General features: G+C 47.8%; 1 protein-coding gene across 1 annotated transcript in view; it reads left to right on the top strand.

Annotated features, from left to right (window-relative positions):
• STAG3 (STAG3 cohesin complex component) overlaps window positions 1-23288 on the top strand; it is a 1816020-nt gene that overhangs the window by 1640126 nt on the left and 152606 nt on the right. Inside the window, exons 30-32 of the mRNA XM_085637308.1 lie at window positions 20579-20786; window positions 20866-21153; window positions 21261-21360. Of these exons, the coding sequence (XP_085493434.1) occupies window positions 20579-20786; window positions 20866-21153; window positions 21261-21360 (596 nt within the window). The remainder of the gene's footprint in view (window positions 1-20578; window positions 20787-20865; window positions 21154-21260; window positions 21361-23288) is intronic.

The raw sequence follows: 23288 nt of genomic DNA on the forward strand, positions 1-23288 counted from the left end.
TTATAATCTTAAACGGTTATGGTAACTATGGTTTGGCTTTATCAAAACATGTTGTGTAAGGTGTCTAACACTTTGGAATAATACCCCCATCCCATTTCTGGTGATGAGGATATTATCCCTCCCTTCTAGAGGGAGAAGACATGTTGTAACCTACTTACCCGGTTAAAGTTAACCAGAGCCCCAGCATCACAAAATGGATGCTGCTGCCACGACACAAGCCTGACCTCCTGCTGTTGGAAGTGATCCCGGCAAGGGAGGCTTGGACAATAGGTTTCCTGCCTTGGGAGGTGCGAGCACCACCCCAGACAGGCCTTAGTGTATTGGGGCAGGGAGGGATGAAAGAAACGAGACACGCCTGGGGCACACAAGGTGTCCCATGCATAGTCCAGTTCAAACCGGTGCTGGGGCACACCAGCCCCAGTCCTGGCGCGAAACTGGACAAAGGGAAGGGGGTGTAACCACCCCCCTCCCAGGTCCCACCCATAAGGCGTGACCTAGCAGGCAACCCAGCCCCCCAGATTAGTATAAGAGTGGTAGCTGGGCCCCAGGAGATTAGATTATCCTGAACCTGCAACTTGAACAGAAACTCTGGACCTTCGACATTCGACGAAAGAAGAAGACTGAAGAATCTCCCTTGTGGCCAAGGAGTGGCTACCCTGTGCAAACAGGCACCATCAAAAGACTTACCCTTTGCTTTGCTGAAGTTCTACGAGGGACCGACTGCACAGCCCGACCAGAGCCTTGACTTCCAGACTTCTCCGACCCTGATCCACATCCACAGCCGAGCTGAGATCCGTGGAGGCGACGAGAGACGTGGGACCGGCTACCTGGGAAAAGTGGCGAGTATCTTCCAGCGCAGCTTCTGAGGTACCCTCGAAGTTGTGCACCGGGGATTGAGAAGCCCCAACCCCAAGCACCATCTGCACCGAAGATCAGCCCCCCACACTCCACAAGTCCTGCGTGGGGCCCTTCTGCATTTTCCTGCTTGCCACGTCTGTCCGGTTGCTTGCCCGTTGGCTAGCGGCCTTCGTGACGACACACCTGTAAATCTTCACTGCTGGTTTGGCTCCTCCAGACTGGCTCCCGCTCCTCTGCAAAAGAGAAGCACCCCAGACCTTCCTGGTTTGCATCAGAAGCAAGTCCTCCATTCTTCGTGGGTTCCGCTTGCCAAGGTTTAGTGAGTCCTAGTTCAACTTCGACGACGCCGACAGCAAGATCCTTCGTGGGACAGCTCGCCTCCTGGTCCTGGTCGTCCTCGACATCTCCTGGTACCCGTGGCTGCTGTGACAAGCTTCACCATTCGCCTGCAATCTTCACGACATCGCCTGGTTCCTTCCTGGTTGGTTCCACGTAGTCACTAGCTAGTGACCATGACTCTGTCCCTTCTGCTTGCAGGTACCCTTCCTTCTTGATCCCAGCCTTGGGATCCACCGGACACTCTGCACTGACTGCCTGTCAGCAACTTTCCTTCAGGCATCCATAGAAGTCCACGACGAAACCCGACGCAAGTTCACACCTATGCACCCGCAGCCTGTGGGCTAGGTAACTTGGGTACTTCGGTGCTCACAAGGGTAGGGACTATCCTAGGGTCTAGTTTCCGAGTCTCGACATTCCAGTTGCTCCAGAAGTGTCCTTAAACTGCTTATTTCAGAACTGTACTATTTCTGTCGATTATACGCATTACGCGTGAGTGTTTCCACTCTGCACCTGAATCCCGTGGGCCTCCCACTTCCTAACTGTTGGTAGTGTAGTGTAGCCCCAGCGATTCCCTAGGCCTATTCTATTTCCGTGACAGTGGTCCTTATACCACTTCTTTAGTATATGGTTTGCGTGGCCCCTAGGGCCTAATTGTATTACTTACCTGTGTGACTTTATGTATGCTTAAATAAGACTGTGTTGTACTTACCTTGAATCTCATAAAGAGTGCCGAGGGTTTGACTAGAATAAATACACTTTATTTTATATATATATCTGTTGTGGTGTCCTTTCATTTGGTATTCAAGGGATTATATATGGTATCACAGCTGGCTTCACATGCCATTCAGGGTTTAGCCTAAGACTGCTCTTGTCCATGCTACCACTAGGATAGCTGGTCTATAAGGTTGACTTTACAACCAATCACCATAAGGGTTGTTTGGACTGATATAAGGTGTACACTAGACCTAGTGACATCATACATCAGGCCAACTTCTCACAGTAAGTACAACACAGTTTTATTCAAGCATACATTAAGTCACACAGGTAAGTTATACAGTTAGGCCCTAGGGGCCACGCAAACCATATACTAAGTAAGTCGTATAAGGACCACTGTCACGGAAATAGGATAGGCCTAGGCCTAGGGAATCGCTGGGGCTACACTATACTACCCAAGGTTAGGAAGTGGGAGGCCCACGGGATTCAGGTGCAGAGTAGAAACAGAAACACTCACGCGTAATGCGTATAGTCGATAGAAATAGTACAGTTCAGAATTAATAAGATTTAGGACACTTCTGGAGTAACTAGGAAGTCGAGACTTGAGAACTAGACACTAGGATAGTCAATACCCTGATGAGCACCGGAGTACCCAAGTTACCTAGCCCATGGGCTGCGGATGCATAGGTGTGAACTTGCGTCGGGTTTCGTCGTCGACTCCTATGGATGCCTGAAGGAAAGATGCTGACAGGCAGTCAGTGCAGAGTGTCTGGTGGATCCCAAGGCCGGGATCAAGAAGGAAGGATACCTGCAAGCAGAAGGGAGAGAGTCAGGGTCACTAGCCAGTGACCACGTGGAACCAGGAAGGAACCAGGCGAGGTCGGGAGATTGCAGGTGAAGAGGTGAAGCTTGTCGCAGCAGCCACGGGTACCAGGAGACGTCGAGGACGACCAGGACCAGGAGGCGAGCTGTCCCACGAAGGCTCTTGCTGTCGGCGGCGTCGAAGTCGAACTAGGGCTCACCAAGCCTTGGCAAGCGGAACCCACGCAGAATGGAGGACTTGCTTCTGGTGCAGACCAGGAAGGTCTGGGTTGCTTCTCTTTTGCAGAGGAGCAGGAGCCAGTCTGGAAGAGCCAAACCAGCAGTGGAAAATCAAAGGTGTGTCGTCGCAAAGGTTGCTAGCCAACGGGCAAGCAACCGGACAGACGCGGCAAGCAGGAAAATGCAGAAGGGCCCCACGCAGGACTCGTGGAGTGTGGGGGGCTGATCGTCGGTGCAGATGGTGCTTGGGGTTGGGGCGTCTCAATTCCCGGTGCACAACCTCGAGGGTGCCTCAGAAGCTGCGCTGGAAGATACTCGCCACTTTTCCCGTGTAGCCGGTCCCACGTCTCTCGTCGCCTCCACGGATCTCAGCTCGGCTGTGGATGTGGATCAGGGTCGGAGAAGTCTGGAAGTCAAGGCTCTGGTCAGGCTCTGCAGTCGGTCCCTCGTAGAACTTCAGCAAAGCAAAGGGTAAGTCTCTTGATGATGCCTGTTCGCACAGGGTGGCCACTCCTTGGCCACAAGGGAGATTCTTCAGTCTTCTTCTTTCGTCGAATGTCGAAGGTCCAGAGTTTCTGTTCAAGTTGCAGGTTCAGGTTAATCTGCTTTAGCAGGGCCCAACTAGCTACTAATATACTGGGCTAGTGGGCTGGGCTACCAGCAAGGTCCCTCCTATGGGTGGGACCAGGAAGGGGAGTGGCTACACCCCCTTTCCTTTGTCCAGTTTCGCGCCAGAGCTGGGGCTGGAGTGCCCCAGCACCGGTTTGAACTGGACTATGCATGGAGCACCTTGTGTGCCCCAGGCATGTCTCATTCCTTTCAGCCCTCCCTGCCCCAATACACTAAAGTCTGTCTGGGGAGGTGCTAGCACCTCCCCAAGCAGGAAACCTATTGTCCAGGCCTCCCTGGCTGGGAGGGCTCCAGCAGCAGGAGGTCAGACTCGTGTCTGTGGCAGCAGCATCCATTTTGTGATGCTGAGGCTTTGGTGAGAGTTAAACGGCAAAGTAGGATTTTAACATGTCTCTCCCTCTAGAAGGGGGGAATAATATCCTCATCACCAGAAATGGTATGGGGGTATTATTCCAAAGTGTTAGACACCTTCACGACATGTTTTGATAAAGCCAAACCATAGTTACCATAACCGTTTAAGATTATAAGGTACTTTAAGAGTATATGGTAGGCTATATCATAGAACAGCTATAAGGACATGGTTCCGAAAGCTGCAGACAGGCTCAGCTCATGCTAGAGCACCATCTCACATGTTACCAAGCAGTCTGCCTCCAGGATTGTTAAGGCCTGCCATAGGAGTGGCTGATAGGTACACATGTGTCTATATATAAGGTAGGTATAGGAATACTACACCTAAGCAAGGGGTGATTACACGACCTTGCCCCAGCTGAGTGATCAGCCAGTTGTGTCTGATTGGAAGGCCAGACCAGGGGTGGCATAATACATGCTGCAGCCCGTGGGAGGCCTAGGGTACACCTATGCCCTGGGTACCTAGGGTACACTGTACAGGGTCCAATAAGGTGATCCTTACCAATTGGTTATGTACCTAGGGTACATGGAGTCCATTTTAAAGAGAGAGCAGACAGCCTGAGACCCTGAATGGCAGGATCTCAGGCCAACTAAGTCGAAAAACCAGCTAGACACTAGGCAAAAAGTTGGGGGTAACCATAGTCAGATATCCACCTTCCTACACAAGCCTCCCTCGCTGGAAGGACTCTCAGCAGCAGGAGGTCAGACTTGTGTCCATGGCAGCAGCATTTTGTGACGCTGGGGCTCTGGTTAACTTTAACCGGGTAGTAGGATTTCAACATGTCTTCCCCCTCTAGAAGGGGGAAGACTATCCTCACCGCCAGAAATGGTGTGGGGGTAGTATTCCAAAGTGTTAGACACCTTACACGACATGTTTTGATAAAGCCAAACCATAGTTACCATAACCGTGAGGATTATAAGGCACTTATATGTTATGGTAGGCGATATCATAGAACAGCTATAAGGACATGGTTCCGAAAGCTGCAGACAGGCTCAGCTCATGCTAGAGCACCATCTCACATGTTACCACGCACTCTGCCTCCAGGATTGTTAAGGCCTGCTATAGGAGTGGCTGACAGGTTACCCATGTGTCTATATAGAAGGTAGGTATAGGGATACTACACCTAAGCAAGGGGTGATTACATGACCTTGCCCCAGCTGAGTGATCAGCCCGTTGTGTCACGATGGGAGGCCAGCCAGGGGTGGCATAATACATGCTGCAGCCCCTGGTAGGCCTAGGGTACACCTATGCCCTGGGTACCTAAGGTACACTGTACAGGGTCCAATAAGGTGATCCTTACCAATTGGGTTATGCACCTAAAGTACATAGTATGAATTTAGAGAGAGAACAGCTGGGCTGTGGGTCTGATTAGCAGGCCCACAGCCACATCTAAGTCGTAAACCAGTAAAGCAAAAGCAAAAAGTGGGGGTGACCATAGGAAGCAGACCCTACTGTCCTACAATTACTCACCTCTTTCCTCCTATTCCTTTCGTAATGCCCCAGTGGAACTTGAATCTAGTCTTGACTTAGCGTATGTGTGCTCCTTTCGAGCCACTACATAATTGCCCTCTCAGACTCTTGACTTTAAAAACTGCTTTTCTGATCGCCATCACATCTGCTCGCAGGGTGAGTGAGCTTCAGGCTCTATCTTCTACGCCTCCTTTCCTTGCTGTTCATCTGGACAAGGTTGTCCTTCGAACTCGACCTTCTTTTCTCCCCAAAGTGGTTACCTCTTTCTACATTGGACAGACCATTACTTTGCCCACCTTCTTTCTTTGAAGGAGAGGTTCCACCGTCTGGATCCAAAACATGCGCGATCTTTCTACCTGGATCGCACAAAACAATTCTGGGGAGATGACCAGCTCTTTGGTGGTTATGTGGGCGCCAAGAAAGGTCAGGCCGTGCAAAAACAGACCATCTCTCGGTGGGTCCTTGGCAAAGAAGGATCCTCCGGTAGGACTGCACGCCCATTCCACCAGGGCGACGGCAGCCTCCACTGCTTTGGGACGTGGAGTCTCCCTTTGTGACATCTGTCAGGCAGCCACGTGGGCATCCCTGCACACGTTCACAAAACACTACTGCCTGGACAGCCAAGACTGGAGAGACGGCTTCTTTGGCTGTTCAGTTCTTCAGGACTTTCTGGTGTGAACTTAGTTTGCAGACCCACCTCCGGGGATGGTATTGCTGGGGTATCTATTCTAAGGTAAGGAATCTATAACTAATAGTCTCTTTCAGATGAACAAGTTACTAACCTTCGGTAACGATATATCTGTAAGAGACATATATTAGTTATAGATTCCTTACCGCCTCACCCTTCCTCCCCGTTCTGCGAACTGACTTCTAGGGTCAGCGATTCCCTTTCAGGACCCTAGTTTTGTGACCCCGTGGTCAGTGTCTTGCAAGGCTCTTGATGTGGAATTGTGTGTAAAGAACTGACGTCTGTGGGTGAGGGCGGCATCTAAGTAGATACCGCAACGTCGTCCCGGTGAACACGACGACGATCGCGGAGTCGACCAACACCACATATTGACGCGCAGGGGTACTGCTACGAAATAATTTCTCCGGATCCAGTCTGACGCCTGGGGTTAATTCTAAGGTACGGAATCTTTAACTAATATATGTCTCTTACAGATATATTGTTACCGAAGGTAAGGAACTTTTCGTCTGGTTCACTGTGTTGTTGGCCATCAGGCTCACAGAGAAAGCAGAATGTCAGGAGGAAGTCTTCCTGGCTTTAGGTGGTCAGCCCGGTCTCACTGCTGAGTTTTGAGATGCTGGACCCTGTAGGAGCCCTCCACCCCTGCACCAGTACCCTGAGTAGTGGGTCACTTGCATCAACCAAGGGTTGTTTGTGTCCAGCCTGGACACCACGGCTGGGGAAACTGACCTGCATGACGAGGGACTTCAGGACTGATGAGAGTGGCCCTGATGTCTTGTTTTTCCTCCCCTCTGCAGGTGATCTGAGAACCGTGAGACCCTCAAACACAAGTGGTCAGCCAGCCAAACACCTCTGCACCGGAGCCCCACAGCCCGGGTACACGACTCCTGATTGTGACCCCTTGGCCAAGAGGTCCTCAAGACCGGAACCTCCCTTTGGGTTCTCCCAAATTTGTCCTCAAGTCCCCCTTGCAGCCTCTTTCTTTCAAATACTGTGGCTTTACCGGTGTAGTGCTTCGGGCTACTATCCCAACCTATACCTCTTCAACTGGACATCCCAGGGCAGGTAAACCCAAACTGCTGTTGGTTCTTTGGACCTTGGTCCCTAAGCCCTAAAGGGCACCTCCGTACACCGACTGCAAGTATATGTGTGCTGTGTATGTTTTTCCTCCCATAAAATAACATTACAGCATTCGAGGCTCATACCTGAAAAAAACATTATTCAAGCATCATTACTGTCTTCATATAAAATCGATAACGCTGAAGGTACTTACCTGATTCCGAAGATTTTGGTGTCTAGATTCATGTAAAAATCGGTTATTTTTATGAATTGGTCTCAGATTTCTTCTTGAATGTGTGTATCATTTATTGAGTCAGTATGTAGAACAAGAGCTTAACACTCCCCTCTGATAAGCCCAAGATGCTCGACCACGCTACCACAAATAGAGCACTTGGGATTAATAAAGTAAGCCACTGTAAACCAATAGTGTTCGTCTGGACTTTTTGCTTGGCGTGCCCTTACATTGGCCCACTACATACGACCGGGCCATAGCTCTTCTATCCTTAATGCGCCTCCAGGGCTGAATCTGCCTTCCCTCCAAAAAGGTAATTGCCATTTAAGGACATGTCCATGAGGGAAACCTGGACATTCCCTGAAAAACTAGTCGTTCTCCGCCAGGCATGGTGCCTCAAGGCCACGGACTATGAAATAGCTCTGCCCAGCACTGACTATGAAATAGTTCTGTCCAGCGAGTTGGTCGTGTCGAGCTCACACCTTACGGTGAATTTAGCTGCATCATGCTAGTCAGCAATAGTCTGGGTGAGTATGGGTTGGGCTTCTTCCGAGACCATAGGCAGCACTTGCGCAACAGAGTCCCCTATTGTATGGGAATAACTGGCCAATAGTTTCGCCAACCCCAGTGCTAGGCTTGCGGAAGAGAACATTCTCTTGCGAAAGTTATCCCTCAACTTGGATTCTCTATCCGGTGGAGTGGTTAGGAATGCTCCGGGATTAATCCTGGTTGTGGAGACTTGGACAACTAAGTTTTCCGGGGTATGGTGCTAGGTAAGCAAACTGGGGTCCCCAGGAACAGGGTGATGGTGGGCAATCGTCCAATGCACAGGAGCCAGTGTGCAGGGTTTGGATCAGGCTCCAAGTAGGGTTTCATTGAAGTGGAGTAGGAGTTCAGAATAGGAGACTCTTTCGGTTGAAGCACCTCTGTCAAGCTGTTTGTTTTGACTTCCACTGTGGGCACCTGAAGGTCCAAGACCTCAGCCTAAGCACCACCATTGCAAAAGAGGCTCCGTCCTCCATAGCCACTGGAGGAGGAGAGACCAAGCCAGTGGCAGGTGAAGTGTCTAACCCTGTGGCCTCAGCCAGTTTCTCATACCAGTTGTCCTGTTCTTTGTCTCCAGGCCTATTAAACAAATAAGGCACTGCCTCTGCTCTGGGAAGAATGGCTCCGGGTAGGATTTGGCATCAGACGACACCCATTCGACTCCATGTCAGAGTCAGGAATAACGATGGGGGTGCTGCCACCTAGGGACATGAGCAGCACCTGGGGCGTCTGCAACGGATTCCATGGAAGGTCTCAGTCTTGCTGGCAGGTCTGCTCCAGATCAATCAAGGGATCCATGGGGCCTAACTGGTGCTGAGGCTGAACCCGCCAGCATGGGTCCAGTAGGGGGCCCCTCCTGCGCCCATGAAGCCAAAAGGCGCTCCAGTGGGGCCAGGCTGCCCAAACATGAGGGTTATGGCCTCATAGAAATCCTTGAGCTGGATGTGGGTCGCTCCGGGAAAATCCTGGAAGCGTAGAGCAGGCCCTGGTTAAGGTTATGCTGACTCGGTGGGCCTGGAGTGCTGATGCTCCTGCGTCTCGTCAGAAGACTTCCACGAACGCATCGATCTTTGCCATCTCAGCATTTTTGGGGATTGTCGGACCAACGTTTTCTCTTTAAGTCACCTGTTTTGGCTAGGTTCCATAAAGGCCTGCAGGATTTCGTACCACCCCCTCCCCCCATTCATCAAGTTTCAGTGGTATTCTATAGTAATTGAAAGAAATATGTAGCACTCCCTTACATTTAATTAGGTCAGTCACAATCAAAAATATAGCACAATCCAAAATGGCTTTTTTTTTTCCACGCCTATGAAATCCCATATGTTGGTATACAATACTACTCAAAAAAGCAGACTCCACATTTTTGGCTTGTCTTCACAAATGTATTCCTCTTTATTTTTCTTTTTGGTGGTACATCCAAAACATAACTGCCTGCCAACACGTGTTTCGTCTCCCCTTAGACTTTGTCAAGGTTATCCAAAAAACAAACTATTCTATGACCAATTTGTATCGTCTCGAGTAGTCGTGAAAATTAGGTCTCATTAAGCCAAAATATTCTCCACGAATCTGTTTTAAAATTATTTTTGAAGATTCTATTTCAAGTTCCAACACGCAAATTCGACTACCTTGATAAGTGCCATTCTAGAGTCCTTCCGCCGAGGACATGATTTAAAAATAGAGGAGGTGCTTGTGAGTCGGAAGCGGTCACTTCCGCGGTCCGGAGTTCATTTCGCTCGGCCCGCGGGACCAGCTGGAGGAGAGCAGAGGAAGCGGCAGCGGTTCGCGTCAGCTGAGGAAATGCGACGGTCGAAATATGAAAACAAAACTCGGCACTGTAGCTACAGTCAGTGCCCGTCTTCTTTATATTTTGTGTAGTATTCAAGTAGCTGGTCGCCTTTTCTTCCTGTACACTCCATTTCAAATGGCGTTGACAGACGTTAAAGGTGGACGTCCACCTTCAACGTCTGTCAACGCCTTTTGAGATTCTCCACAAGCCTCTTTTTATTTGGAGATATGCAAGACAAAACTGTCTGAGAGAGATTAAAACATATCCTTTTGTTAGTATACGATTGTGCTATATTTTTGATTGTGACTGACCTAATTAAATGTAAGGGAGTGCTACATATTTCTTTCAATTACTATAAAATATTGCTTGCTTGTTCAACCTTCGGGTTGTGGCATATGGCACCTTTTGGTAGTAGGTGCTAGAAAGAAGAGATTAGCACCCGAATAACAGAAGAACACAGAAACATATTATTGTCACACGTAAAAGATTGTTAAAGAAACAACTAATGATTGTGCGGTTCCGCTTTCCTGAAAGGGAAAATACTACTACCAAAAATTCAAGTTTCAGTGGTACTTCAACCTGGTCCTCACCTTTCTCATGTGTGAACTATTTGAACCTCTACACATTTGCCTTCTAAGGCACTTGACAATAAAAACTGCCTTTTTGGTGGGCAAAACACCAGAAGGAGGGTCAGCGAAGTGCACACACACTCTGCGCCTTCTTAAACCACCTTATACCTGGACAAGCGGATTCTCAAGACAGTTTCCGCCTTCCTTCCAAAGCTTGTGATTCCTTTCCAGATAGGCCAGAACACCACCCTGCCTACCTTCTTTATCCACCTCATCCCTCAAAAGAGGAGGAGAGACTCCATTGCCTTGACCTAAAAATATTGTTGTTGTTCCACCTTGATTGCACAAAAGAATTCCGTCTGGGCAATCAACTTTTCGTGGGGTATGTGCGAGCCTAAAAGGAAAGTAGTGCTGAAAAGGACCATCTTGAGATGGATTGTTCTATTCATTAAGATCTGTACACATTGGCAAAGAAGCAAGGCTGTGACCACTGCTTTACTGTCGGGATCCTGAATATCTGATAAGCATGGAACGTTGGCCTTACAACACACGTTAACCAAGCACTACTGCCTGGACAGTCAGGTCCGTCGGGACAGGCACTTCGCCCGTTTGGTCCTGTAGGACTTTCTGATTTATTTAGCTTTGCAGACCCACCTCCAGGGAGGTATTGCTTGGGTATCTATTCTATTTTTTTTTAATTATTTTTTTTATAACCAATTTTATTAAATTTTTTAACATAAGATTATCGTGATACATCATTGCATTAGTGGCAAGGTCTTACAGTACATCACATTATAATTCAGTAATTTTATTACAAAGTATAGCATCAATATGTTAAAAGCATGGCTTACATCAAACTTTGCATACCTCCATTGTGTCCGCTGGAGTGCCTTATCGTGAATCCTGTAAAGCTTTTACATATTATTGAGTGACCATCTAGTGTCTTCAATACAGTTGCCGCCAATATATTAACACAAGAAAAATGAATAATCGACAATACCAAAAACCCTAGAAAAAAGATCCCCCGCCCATCCCACCCATCGACTCAGCTGCAAGGCCAATACTATGCAGTGTTACTAGCACGTACCATTACGTCCGAAGCACTCCAACCCATCTTCATGTTTTGCCTAATCCAGCAATAAATACTATAATGTACCAATTGTATGAAAAAACAACAGCCCCCTGTTACATCAACAAAACAGTGCATAACATCTGAAAATGCAACTAGTAGTATCACTCTGTGTGGATTTCCATGGCGGCAAACCCTTCCATCATTACATTCCAATCAAGAGATATCAACCTTTTACGCAGCCCTCTTTGTTCTAAACGTTTGATTTCGGTGCCCTCTGCCCTACCCCATCGAACCATTTCTTTGTGCCAGTCTGCAATGTTAGGTGGCTTTGCAGCTTTCCATCGCCTTGTAATATTCTGTTTTGCCAATATAAGAGCAAGGTTCATGAATTTGTGTACAGGGCCAGACTTCTTGCCTTTAGGTCCCAACCCCAATATACAATACTCTGGCGAGTCATCCTCCTGTGTTAGTGCAATTGCATTCAGTATTTTGTGCACTTCTGGCCAGTAATGTATTCTAGGGCAGCTCCATAACAAATGGAACAGTTTTGCTTTTTGGGGCATGGCATCTTGGGCAGCAGTCCGATACCTCAGGGTACATTACATGTAATCTATGTGGCGTTAGATAGGCTCTATGCACAATCATCAACTGTATGAACTTAAATTTCGGATTCCTGGAAGTTTTTCTCGGATACTCCAATATCGTCTTCCATTCTTTGTCAGAGAGTGCATGACCCAAGTCTATGTCCCATTTATCTCTAATAGATTGTAGGGGAGTCTCTACTACTGTGCGCACACCTCTATATAACCATCTTGTGATATGACTGCCATCCCCCATTAGGTATTGCAGATTCGTTAAATCATGCATCTATGGTTCCTGACCTGTCGGGCCCATACCTTGCGGATATAAGGCGTAATATGTGCATGAATCAAAAATAATGTGTGAGGCACACCAAGGACTCTAACAAATACATTGTGCGGTGCAAGAGTACCATCCACAAAAAAATCTCCTATATTATTAACCCCCTCATCACTCCATGCCTTAACTCTCCTGCTAGTGATAGTGCCTGATTGCAGTGGTAAACCCAGCAATGGAATGTTAGGGGCATACGGGGGCAGTCTCTTGGTATAACGTAATGACCTTTTCCAATATGCCAACGCCATTTTCAGTAGATGGGGAGCACCTGCAGGTGTCCTTCCACCTGGTAGCAATAGCCTATGTAAACAGCCATTCTCCTACGACTGGCGCGACATTGCAATTTCATGCAGGTTTTTGCCCACTATCCAATAAGTTAACCATTGTAGCTGGCTCGCATAGCAATAAGCTTGCAGGTCTGGAGCCCTCAGTCCGCCACGTCTAGTATCTAATTGTAGTTTCTTTAAACTTATCCTTCTGCGTCCCGTCCCCCCTATCAACTCAATCAGTAAAGTATCTAGCAGGCGAAACACTGAGGTCGGGACTAATATTGGGAAATTTGTGAAATAATATAATAACCTGGGCAGCACCACCATTTTGCTGAGTGCCACTCTACCCGCTACTGATATGGGAAGAGAAATCCAAAATTTTATTTGGGACTTAAGTGATGAGAACTTGGGTATCTCTTCTAAGGTAAGGAATCTGCAGCTAGAAGTCTCTATCAGATGAACAAGTTACTTACCTTTGGTAACTCCTTATCTGGTATAGATTCTAGATGCATATTCCTTATCGATCTTCCTATCCTCCCTGCAAACTGATTACGGTATATGGGACACCCTTCTCAGGGCCTTAGTCCGTCACAAAAGTAGTCAGTGCTTAGTGTGGCTGCACGCTCCTGGCGTCGAACGTTGCGAAAGTAACTTGCGTCAGTGAACTGACGTGGCACCTGTATAAGTACTGTGCACATCACTTTTGGTGCCAAACGATCTAGAGCTAAACAATGGCACCTACCGCCGCGCAGGGGTACTCCTCGGAAATCTTAACGATCCAGTCTGATGCCGAAGGATATTCTAGGGTAAGGAATCTGCAGCTAGATATTGTCTGTACCAGATAAGGCGTGTAGGAGGCTGGATTAGTATATGGTGCTCACTTATGTAAGTGTAGCACCCTGCACTAATCCAGACATCCCTTATGGTGATTTTAGTGGTCTTAGACAACCTTTTAAAGCTCTCTAATTGGTAGCTGTGGAGCGCAGCCTTCAGGCTTAGTCCAGAAGGAGTGTAAAGCAGCTTGTTTTACCAGAGCTAATCATGTAGTGTAGGTTAAGTGAAAAAGAACCGCAGTGTAGTTATAAAAATATGTATTGATTATAAACACTCACTAACACATTGTAATGTCTCTTACCCGTAGATATAGTCACAATACACACAATAATTTAGTAATACAACACGTATGTAGCTCAAATACACGAGCCATAAACTATTAAAGTGGATTACGAACCACGACCTAAGTCGAGACTGGACCCGAAGACGTAGAAGAGCTTAGAACCCAAAGAACCACCAAAGGAAGTACCCAGGAAACCCACAGAGGCCGTGTGCAGAGTGGGAACACGAACGCGTGCTCAATAAAAGTCAATGGGTAAGTCGCGGTTGCAGTTTTTAAGAAGAAGGATCCTTCTCAGAGGATCCTGAAGAAACCCCGGAAGGTTTGAGAGTCACTCCACCCGTGGATACCCCGGGAACCAGGATACCTACACCAGGGAAGCCGGGTGTATAGATGCGAAGTGAAGTCGGAAACTGCCGTAGACCACATTGGAGGATTTCAGTGAAAATGCCACTGGCGAAGAAGGTGAAAGAGTCTGGTGTAACCCAAAGGTGGATTCAAGATGAGAGGTACCTGCAAGCAGAGGGGACAGACTCTATGCCACTCAGGAGTAACCAGGAGGCACGGAAGACGAATGCCCACCGATGTCGTAGATGCAGGAGAGTTGACAATGACCCTGGTGCTGCAGCTGTGTGGACCAGGCAATGCTGTGGAAGGCCAGGAGCCATTCACAAGCTGTCCCATGTCGGATGTCGAGAGCCAGGGAATCGGTGTCCGTCTGGGACACCAACGAGCCTTGGCAACGGCAACAAATGTAGTAGGTGAAAAAGGTGCAGTGTCGGGGCCAGCAAGGTCCAACGGACTCACCACGAGTAGGTAAGACAGAGCAGGCCCGAGCAAGCAGGGGAGCCCACTGGAGCCAAAGAAGACCCACATGCCTGAGGCACAGGAGTCGCAAGAGGCCCTCGAGCAGCTCACCAATGATGAAGGCCCACGGTGCAGAGGATGGGGTTAGGATGAAGATCTTGGTAGTAAGAGATGCTTGAGGCTGGAGCTTCTTGGAGCCCGAAGATCTCTGGAGGACAGAGTCAGAAAGCCTTGGCAACGGCAAGTCGACGCTGTGCACACGTGTACTGCTCCAGCGGTTCCAACGAGGGATACTGGCTTTAAACTTGCTGTGAAGACAGTGCAGGCCTCGAGAGAGTTGCAGAGCCACCACCTGTGTTGCTAAACCTTTCGGAGTCCGTGGGAGCTCTGGAACAGCAGACCCATCAACTTCGTTGTGGTTCCTGCAGATGCAGGGGAGTGACTCCTTCACTCCAAGGGAGATTCTTTTGGGTGTCTTGGATGTCTACAGGACGGTAGAAGAACCTGTATGGAGCACAGGCACAGCCGATGCAGAAGGCTGGCAGGACGACTATACCAGGAACAGCAGGAGTCTTCCCAGTTACAGTCTCGGTTCCAGTGCCCAGACGGTTGAGGATGAAGTGGTTTCGGATCTGAATCTTGTCCCACAACGAATATAAGGAACCACCCACAGGCAAGCTGTTAAGAACCCTAAGGAAAAGGTTGGGAAGATTGTGGGGTCCCTCCCACTTGAGGGGCTGGACAGTTGGGAGGATACTCCCATGTCCTTTGTCCAGTTTCACGCCAGAGCGGGAGCCAACGGCTCCCTGAACTGTTTCCAACTGGAGTATGCAAGGAGGCCACCAATTGTGCACTTCAAAACAGTCTAGTGGTGCTGGCAAGCGCCCCCACCCTGGCCCAATACAGTAAGTCCTGTCTGGGAGGTGGGCACACCTCCCTGTGACAGGAAACCTATTGTCCTGCCTTCCCCTGCTCGATCTTGGCTCAGCAGAGGTAGTGCAGAATTGTGTCTCTGGTCGGCAGCAGCTGTAGTTTGCTGTCTGGGTCTAGAAGACTGGTACCAGAGCACTGAGGGCCTCCCGGAGGAGCTTTGCAATGAATGAAATCATACCCCAACATCGTTTATGGTATTGGGGTATGATTCCAATATGTTTGATACCAAACACGCCAGGGTTCGTTACACCCAGTTTATAGTTAGCCATCGCGTTTTGACACATGGCCACTCCATGTATCTTAATGGCTGATGCACTTACAACCCGGGAGAATGGATTCTGTGGATTGTAGGGGTGTCCCGCTCATGCAGGGGCACCCTCTAACTTACAACCCTGCCTTCAGGATTGAAAGGCCTACCTTAGGGGTGACTTATAGGTTTTAAGTGTAGTGACCTGCCTTAGCGGTGACTTATAGGTTTTAAGTGTCCTCAGATATTAGAAACTTATATCTGTCATAAGTGGTGCTAGCACCAGCTTACACAGGCTGTAATGGCAGGCCTGTAGTCACAATTTGAGTGGTCTTCCATGGGTGGCATAATGCATGCTTCAGCCCATGGGGGACCCCTGGTGTACCTATGCCCTGGGTACCTTAGTACCATATACTAGGGACTTACAAGGGTACTCCAGTAGCCAATCTGTGGGGTACCTAAGTACTCACCACGGTCCAATTCAGGGAAGAAGCGCAGAGACGGGGGTCCTGATTAGCCGGATCCCAGTCAGACTGGTCAGAGAAACATAATGACACCAGCAAAAAGTGGAGATAACCATGAAAGCAGATCCTACTTTCCTACAAGGCGTTTTCCCAAAAGTTATGACAGCTTTTCATGTCGGGAAATTCATCACTTTCCCAATTTTCTTTGCTCTGCCTTACCCATAGAAAGAGGTGGAGAGACTCCATTTCACATAATTTGCACAAAAGACCATCAGGTGGACGACAAGCTTTTTGTGGATTTCTCTAGGGGCAATGCAAAATGCAAAGGAGAGCAGAAAGGATTCTGTCAAGGTGGATAGTCCTACCACTGATTTGGCACGTGCAGTGCCTGTCCTTGACATCTGTCACACTCCTTCATGAACCTCAACACTTGGATCGCCTCCGTGCTGCTCCCTCGCTTGTCTAAAAAACTACTCCCTATCTCGCTGAAAGCCACAAGCAATCTGATACACAAAGGACCTCTGACTCACCAATTGCCACTGCAAACAGTTGTAACGGTGTTGGCGCCATACCCATCACAACTACACCTCTGGATTTACCGCCAGCAGTTTAGAGCCACCATCCAGCACCCACCCAACAAATCCAAAACCGCTTCAACATCTCAAAAGATTTCTTCGCCATAGTGAAGGAATTCAAATCCCCTGCTGCCAGCTCTGACTGTCAGCCCCTCACAGGAGCTCTGCAACCAGCTCTAACTATACTTCACCAATAAAATCAACACCATCTACAACTTCACCTTGCTGCACCCACCTCTTCCCCAACAGGATCTCTCCACCCTAGCCATCCTCCACCTCGATGACATGAGCTCCCTGTAAACGACCCTGGCCTGCTTCTCAGCCATCAACTTACAGGAAAATGCTGTCTCAATGCCTTCCATCCATTTGGGAGCCCCTGCAAATCCCTGTCCTTACTTCATATTCACCAAACGACTCAACTCCATCTGCACAACCCTCACAGCAATTCTCAACGACTCTCACTGCCTCCACCTTCCCGGACTCCTGGAAACATGCCACCATCCTATCTCCTGATGAATCCCTCGGCAGGCCCAGAGATACTGGCAAATCACCAGACCCGCTCACTCTTCCTGTACTTGCCCAAAGTACTAGAAAAGTAAAACAGTACCAGACTAGCCAGCTGTCTTAATGCCAACCACCCTCTGCCCCCCCCTCAATCTTTATTCAGACCCATCCACAGCACTGAGACTACCCTCATTGCTGCCACTGACAAAATCTGCCTGAGCGGACACTGCAGCACTCATCCTAATTGACCTCTCTGCTGCTTTTGACACAGTCTCCCACCCAATCCTCCTCCAATGCCTTCATGAGAATGGAAACCATGGACCAGCACTCCAATGTGTCAACTCCTTCCTCTCAGGACTCACCCAGTCAGCTAAGCCCCTTACAATTCCACTGGCTCTAGCTTGATCTGAGACATCCCTAAAGGCTCTTCTGTCAAGTTTCCTTACTTAAATTTTCAAAAGATAGATGACCCCTCTCACCAACATAGTCTGTGCTCACGAGCTCAGCACCATTTCTTACACTGACGATTCCCAGCTCACCCTCTCCCTCTCGGAAGACATCCCTGACACCTGAGAGAACTTCATCAGCTGCATGTCCAAGGTTCCGAACTGGCTGAAAACTAGGTCTGGGAACTTAAGTTTAAGTTGGCGAACGCCTGCAAGGAAAATCTTACTCCAGACCACCTCCTGGCGAGATTTCTCAATGCGGGCGGTTGTAGATGGTCACCAACGCTCGCACTAAGAAACCTTCCTTTCACGTTGAGGAAGCTACCGCTTGAGTAGAATATCTACTCGAGTGGCAGAAAGAAGCAGCACTGTCTTGCTCTACACGCAATGTCGTTCGCGCTGATTTTACAGCACAGGACAAACGCCAAGCGCTAAAAGTCAGCACGAACGGTGTGACGTAACGTACTCCATCGATTGACGAACTCTGCGTAGCCCGGCAGAGTTTTTTGGTCACTCCGCGGAGCAAACTCTATCAATGCCTACTGAAACCCAAATGCTTAAACTCTACACTGAGAAACCGTAAGTGCTCCTATTTGTCTTCGGCCTGGTAGCCCTCAGAGTGATGGCCTATACCAAGCCCGTCCAACTCTTCCAGGAATCTAGGTATCAACAATGATATCTCTGTCCACCCACCACGTCAGCACAGTTGCATCCACCTGCTGCTTCCATACCCCCAAGCTCCTCAAGAAAATCAACAGATTACTCCTGCTAGACACCTAAAGATCCACCTCTCAAGCCCTGATCGCCAGCAGACTGGACTGTAGCAGTGACCTCTACGTCAACATCACCTCTCAACTCACCTAGTGACTCCAATTCCTACACAACGCTAGACTCGGCCTCAAACTACCTGTCAGCTATCACCTTGACGACCTCCACTGGCTCCCTATCCACAGACGCACCCTTTCAAAGCTCCTCACACACACCTACAAAACACTATACAATCAAGAACCATGTTACCTCAGCAGCCGTATAGAGTTCCACACACCCACCATATACTTCACTCTGCCTGCCTCGTCTTCTCCCATGTCCGCTGCATCCCCTGAGCCAGAGCCGGGGGATCCTCTTTTTCCTACCTCGCCCCCAAAACCTGAAACAACATCCCCTTCCACATAAGGGCTACCAGTTTCATCTCAGAATTCTGCAAGAAACTGGAAAACTGGCTCTTTTAATAGGCTTCAGTCAAAACTGCACTGGCCTGCTTAGGCACAGGATACCCTTCCAGGTGAGATACTTGCGTACACATAATATCTGTCAGGCTCAATGTTGGCATAAGTACACGTTAATGAAGTCCTATTCTCTTTTACAGCCAGGTCTATCAGTTAGGGAATTTCACCCATTTGGTCCTCTAGAAAGTTTTGATCTGAGCCATTCCACAGAACCACCACTTTGGTAGGTACTGTTCTGGTATCTGTTTTAAAGGTGATGAATTTGCGGTTAGAAGCATCCATCATACAGACAAGGTACTTTCCTTCTGTAACTCTTTGAGTTGGATACTTGAACTGCTGATTGCCCAGCTACCTCCCTCTTCCCCATCCTGTGGATTGGTCTATTGATCAATCCCCAAAAAGTCTCATATTACAGATCATGACATTGGTACTTCTGATTATTGTTGGTCTCTGCCTCCGAGGACTCGGACAGAGTTGAGAAAGAAACTGATGCCAGTGCACAGGGGTGGCACTTACATACAGTTCCATCGTCTCTTCCGGGGCAGAACAAAGTCAACAGGGAGCCACATGGCTGCATGCGGGTACAATACTGTTTCAATCTTCCATATCCAGTCTGGTGCCTGGCAATATTCTTAAGAGTGTGGAATCTGTGGCTAGGGTATCCACTAGACCGAGCCTTACTAAAGGTAAGTAACTTGTTCATCTATTCATTTACACTTAGCTGCAGTGACAGAATATTTCCAAAAGAGAGGACGTGTCTATTTTGAAAAATGCATACACTACTTGTGGCACATTGCTCTCAAAAGAAAGGAGCTACCATGCCCTTCTTAAGGAACATTCCCATAGCAGAGATATGTAGGGCTGCTACCTGGTCAGTGCCACACACGTTTACTAGACACTACTGTGTTGATATTCAGGCCCGTCAGACCGCTTCTTTTAGCCAAACCGCGTTAAGAACTTTGTTCCAAACATTTGAATCATCAGTTCGCTAGACACTGCTTAGTCAAGATGCTACTTTTACAGTCTATATAGAGCATGTGTATCTACAGCAGCACATACTACGAACAGCATGTTACTTACCCTTGTACTGTTGTAGATTTACATGGCCCCCCCCCATCCTCCTTGGGTTCACTACATTCACTGACATTACTCACCCGGTATGGGAAAAATAATCGGAAATGGAATCTTTGTCCTTGTGGGCTAAGGGGTGCTTTGCGAGTCAGCTTGTGACTGAAATCTTCAAACAATCAACTTGCAAATGTGTGCGCCCAATACTCAATAACAGGAGTGTACAGAGCATGGGCATCTAAAGCTCTACAAGCTTTGAACAAATGGTTACAGGGTAAGTAACATTTTCCTTTCTTGTTCATACTGTTAAATTCACTCTATTTTATTGAGGGATTTCTTGTCCGCTATGCATGTGCGAAAATAGTCTTAAGAGGTTGATCGGTCAGAATGCCTTTGTTTGTTCAAGTGTGTGTGTTTTTTTTTTTTTTTAAATATATCTAGGGGTTTGTAACCCTTAAAAGGACTGTGGCTAAAAAGAGATACGAAGTGATAAGTTCCAGTGGAGTTGTTGAAGTTGTTCTCATTACTTTGCACATATTATGCTGTATTGTACGGGCATAAAACTGAGAATAAGAAAGTGTTAATTTTATTTTCCAGTGTCTAGTGCAAGTGTTGATTCAAGCTGGTTGAGAACGGATGAGAGTCTCCAGCTACGTGGTGGTTTGAAGACACCCCAACTAACATCCACAACACTGAGAGGAAACCGAAAGCCTGTGGAGCAGCCAGAAAGTCTTCTACAAGAAGAGGACGAAGATGAAGACACAGATATATCCGAGAGAGGCTCAGAGTCCGACTTCGCAGAGAGGTATTGAATCATTAGGGCGGGGCTGTCAAGTGCGTTTCTCTGGCACCTCTAATATTCATACTTAACTTGTCTCTTACAGCCAGTCGTGGCTTGGTACTCAGCGTTTGCGACAGTTGCCAACACCGACCAGTCATGGGCAGCTGCACTCAGTTCCTTCCTACCAGCTCAGAGAGCTGTTGCAAGGGTCCCAACAACAGGCACCTGAAACCCCAATAAGTGAGTCCCAACCGCGCCAGCTCAGGACCAAGAAGCAGACATCTTCGATGCCATCCAGTGACTGCAGCATGCGCTTGCTGGGTCCTCAGCCACAGGCCCCTGCTACTCCAGCCAGCAGTTCCAGAGAAACCCTCAGCAGTGGGATTAACAGGTGCTTTTTTCCAAAATGCTGCTTTAAGTTGCTCTTCACATGACGTTGCATGACCAAGCACAGTTTTATGGCATATCAACTGTTGATTTACTCCTTCTTTCTATTAGGCTTCGCCTGATGGAGGAGGATGAAGATGATGATGATGAGTTGATAATCCGAGAAGATGATACAAGTGAGGAATCAGAGCACCAACCAGAAATTGACATGGTGAGAAAACTGTACAATAGCAAACACTTCTTTTGTACAGTTGCTTCTCCAGTCAGTAAGGTATTTTTAATAGATTCAGTTTAAAATCTCCTGCTGTCATTGGGCAGTTATTAGACCACTGTGAATTCCTTTTTATATTCTCCATCTCACAGGTGTGACAATTTTGTTTCAGCTCTCAGAGAACCTATAAATCCCCACTGCACAAAAAATTATTTTCTACAGAAGCAGGAATGAGGTTGCTGGAATCCTTAAAAGTGAGAGGGCAGCAAGTAAATCTATCGAAGATACCAACAAGAAAGAACTAGTGCCACAGTGGGGTAAAGAAAAGATACTTCTTAGTCATCATAGTTCACCAAATTCTTAAACCTAGAATTATGAGTATTCCTGCCCACAGACTCTTTTTGAATCCTTCTTAGCCTTGACACTATATCCAGTTTTGTTTCGCCAATTCAATTGTCAAAAGGCGCCACTGGACATGAAGTCCTCACCAAACGCAATAAAATGTGTCTGTGAAGGAGCTAATGAAAACAGTGATGTCAGTTTCATTTTTTGTGCTCTTTACAGAATCTGCCTACAGCTTCCAATTTTCTGAAATCTAGGAACCCAGCTACCTCTTGTCCTGCAGTGTCAAACCCGCCAATGCAAAAAAAGCAACAGCAGACTATATGCAAAAAAGGAAAACTGCTTGCTTTTTTTTCCTCTTATGTTTTTTAGAGGATCTGGCAGCCAAATGCCTCACAGGGGTTCATTGACTTTGATGGATAACACTCCAATTACTTGGGTGTCATCTCTTGCACAACCTAGATATTTCTAGTGGCCCCCTTGATACCCATTGGAATTATAGGTGGTTTACAGAAACTGAGTGGTGCCAATACTCCACGTCAGGGCTGTTTCCCCTCAGCTGATAGTCTTCTGACTGAGAAACAATGTTGATTCTTAGCAGTAATGTAGACAGCTGTAAGAGATTCGGATCTACCCCTGCACATAACCTAGAAGTTCAACATCTTTATAGAAGAGATCCCTATGCACATGCACAAAAACAGTGTGAGCCACACTGCTTTGGAGAAGCCTCAAACTCCGACTATGAGAAAGCATGGGCTTCATGCCTGTCAGATGCTTTTGTGGGGCCTGGTTCACAAATTCATATGGGCCCTCCATGGTTCTTAGAGCACCTTGTTCAAAATAAATATAATGTCCTAGGCCTCATTTTTTAAAACATTTTTTGAGGCAGTACCAGCATATTGCTCCCCTTAGTGGCGGCCTGACATTAACTTCCTCATCATGAATCTGCTGCTGTCCTCTTGGCAACCATTATGTACTTGCTCTGTCCGGTTCAGTGGTCTTAGCTGCGCCCATTGGTGGAAATTCTTATTGTGCAGGTGTCTTTGGCAGAACTAGAACCTTTCATCATCTCCCTCAGATAGAGAAATTAAGTATCTGGATACTTTGGGATAGCATCTCTTCAGAGAGAAAGCAGACTCACTGGAGAGGTCCAATCAGTTCATAACTCCTGGTCCATGCCGTGGGTGTAACCTCTCCAGTAATTCAGCTCCACCAACAATGCCAAAATGTTTGGAGCTGCAGACAGGCGATTCAGTCATCCGTACCAGTACTTGAGTCACCCTGAAACCATTTTTTGAAGCATATTAGTGAGTAGTTTATCAGCACCAGCAACATTACTCTGTGATACCCACTCATTCTAAGCCACTCTTGAAACGTTTATAGATGTGCTTTGTCAGACCCATTTCAGGGGGACCATGGGGCACTGAGCTTTAGTTGTTGGGCCTGGGGTAGTTTGCCTCTGATGTCCTAGGGTCTGACACCTACTATGGCTTTGCAAACTGGGTCAAGTATAACCACTTCAGTACTTCATGCTGTGGTAGTGAAGGCGAGCAGTCACAGGCTTCTCAGGAAGTTGTGTGGGGGTG

This window comes from Triturus cristatus, chromosome 12, assembly GCF_964204655.1.
Source record: "Triturus cristatus chromosome 12, aTriCri1.1, whole genome shotgun sequence".
Classification (NCBI taxonomy): domain Eukaryota; kingdom Metazoa; phylum Chordata; class Amphibia; order Caudata; family Salamandridae; genus Triturus; species Triturus cristatus.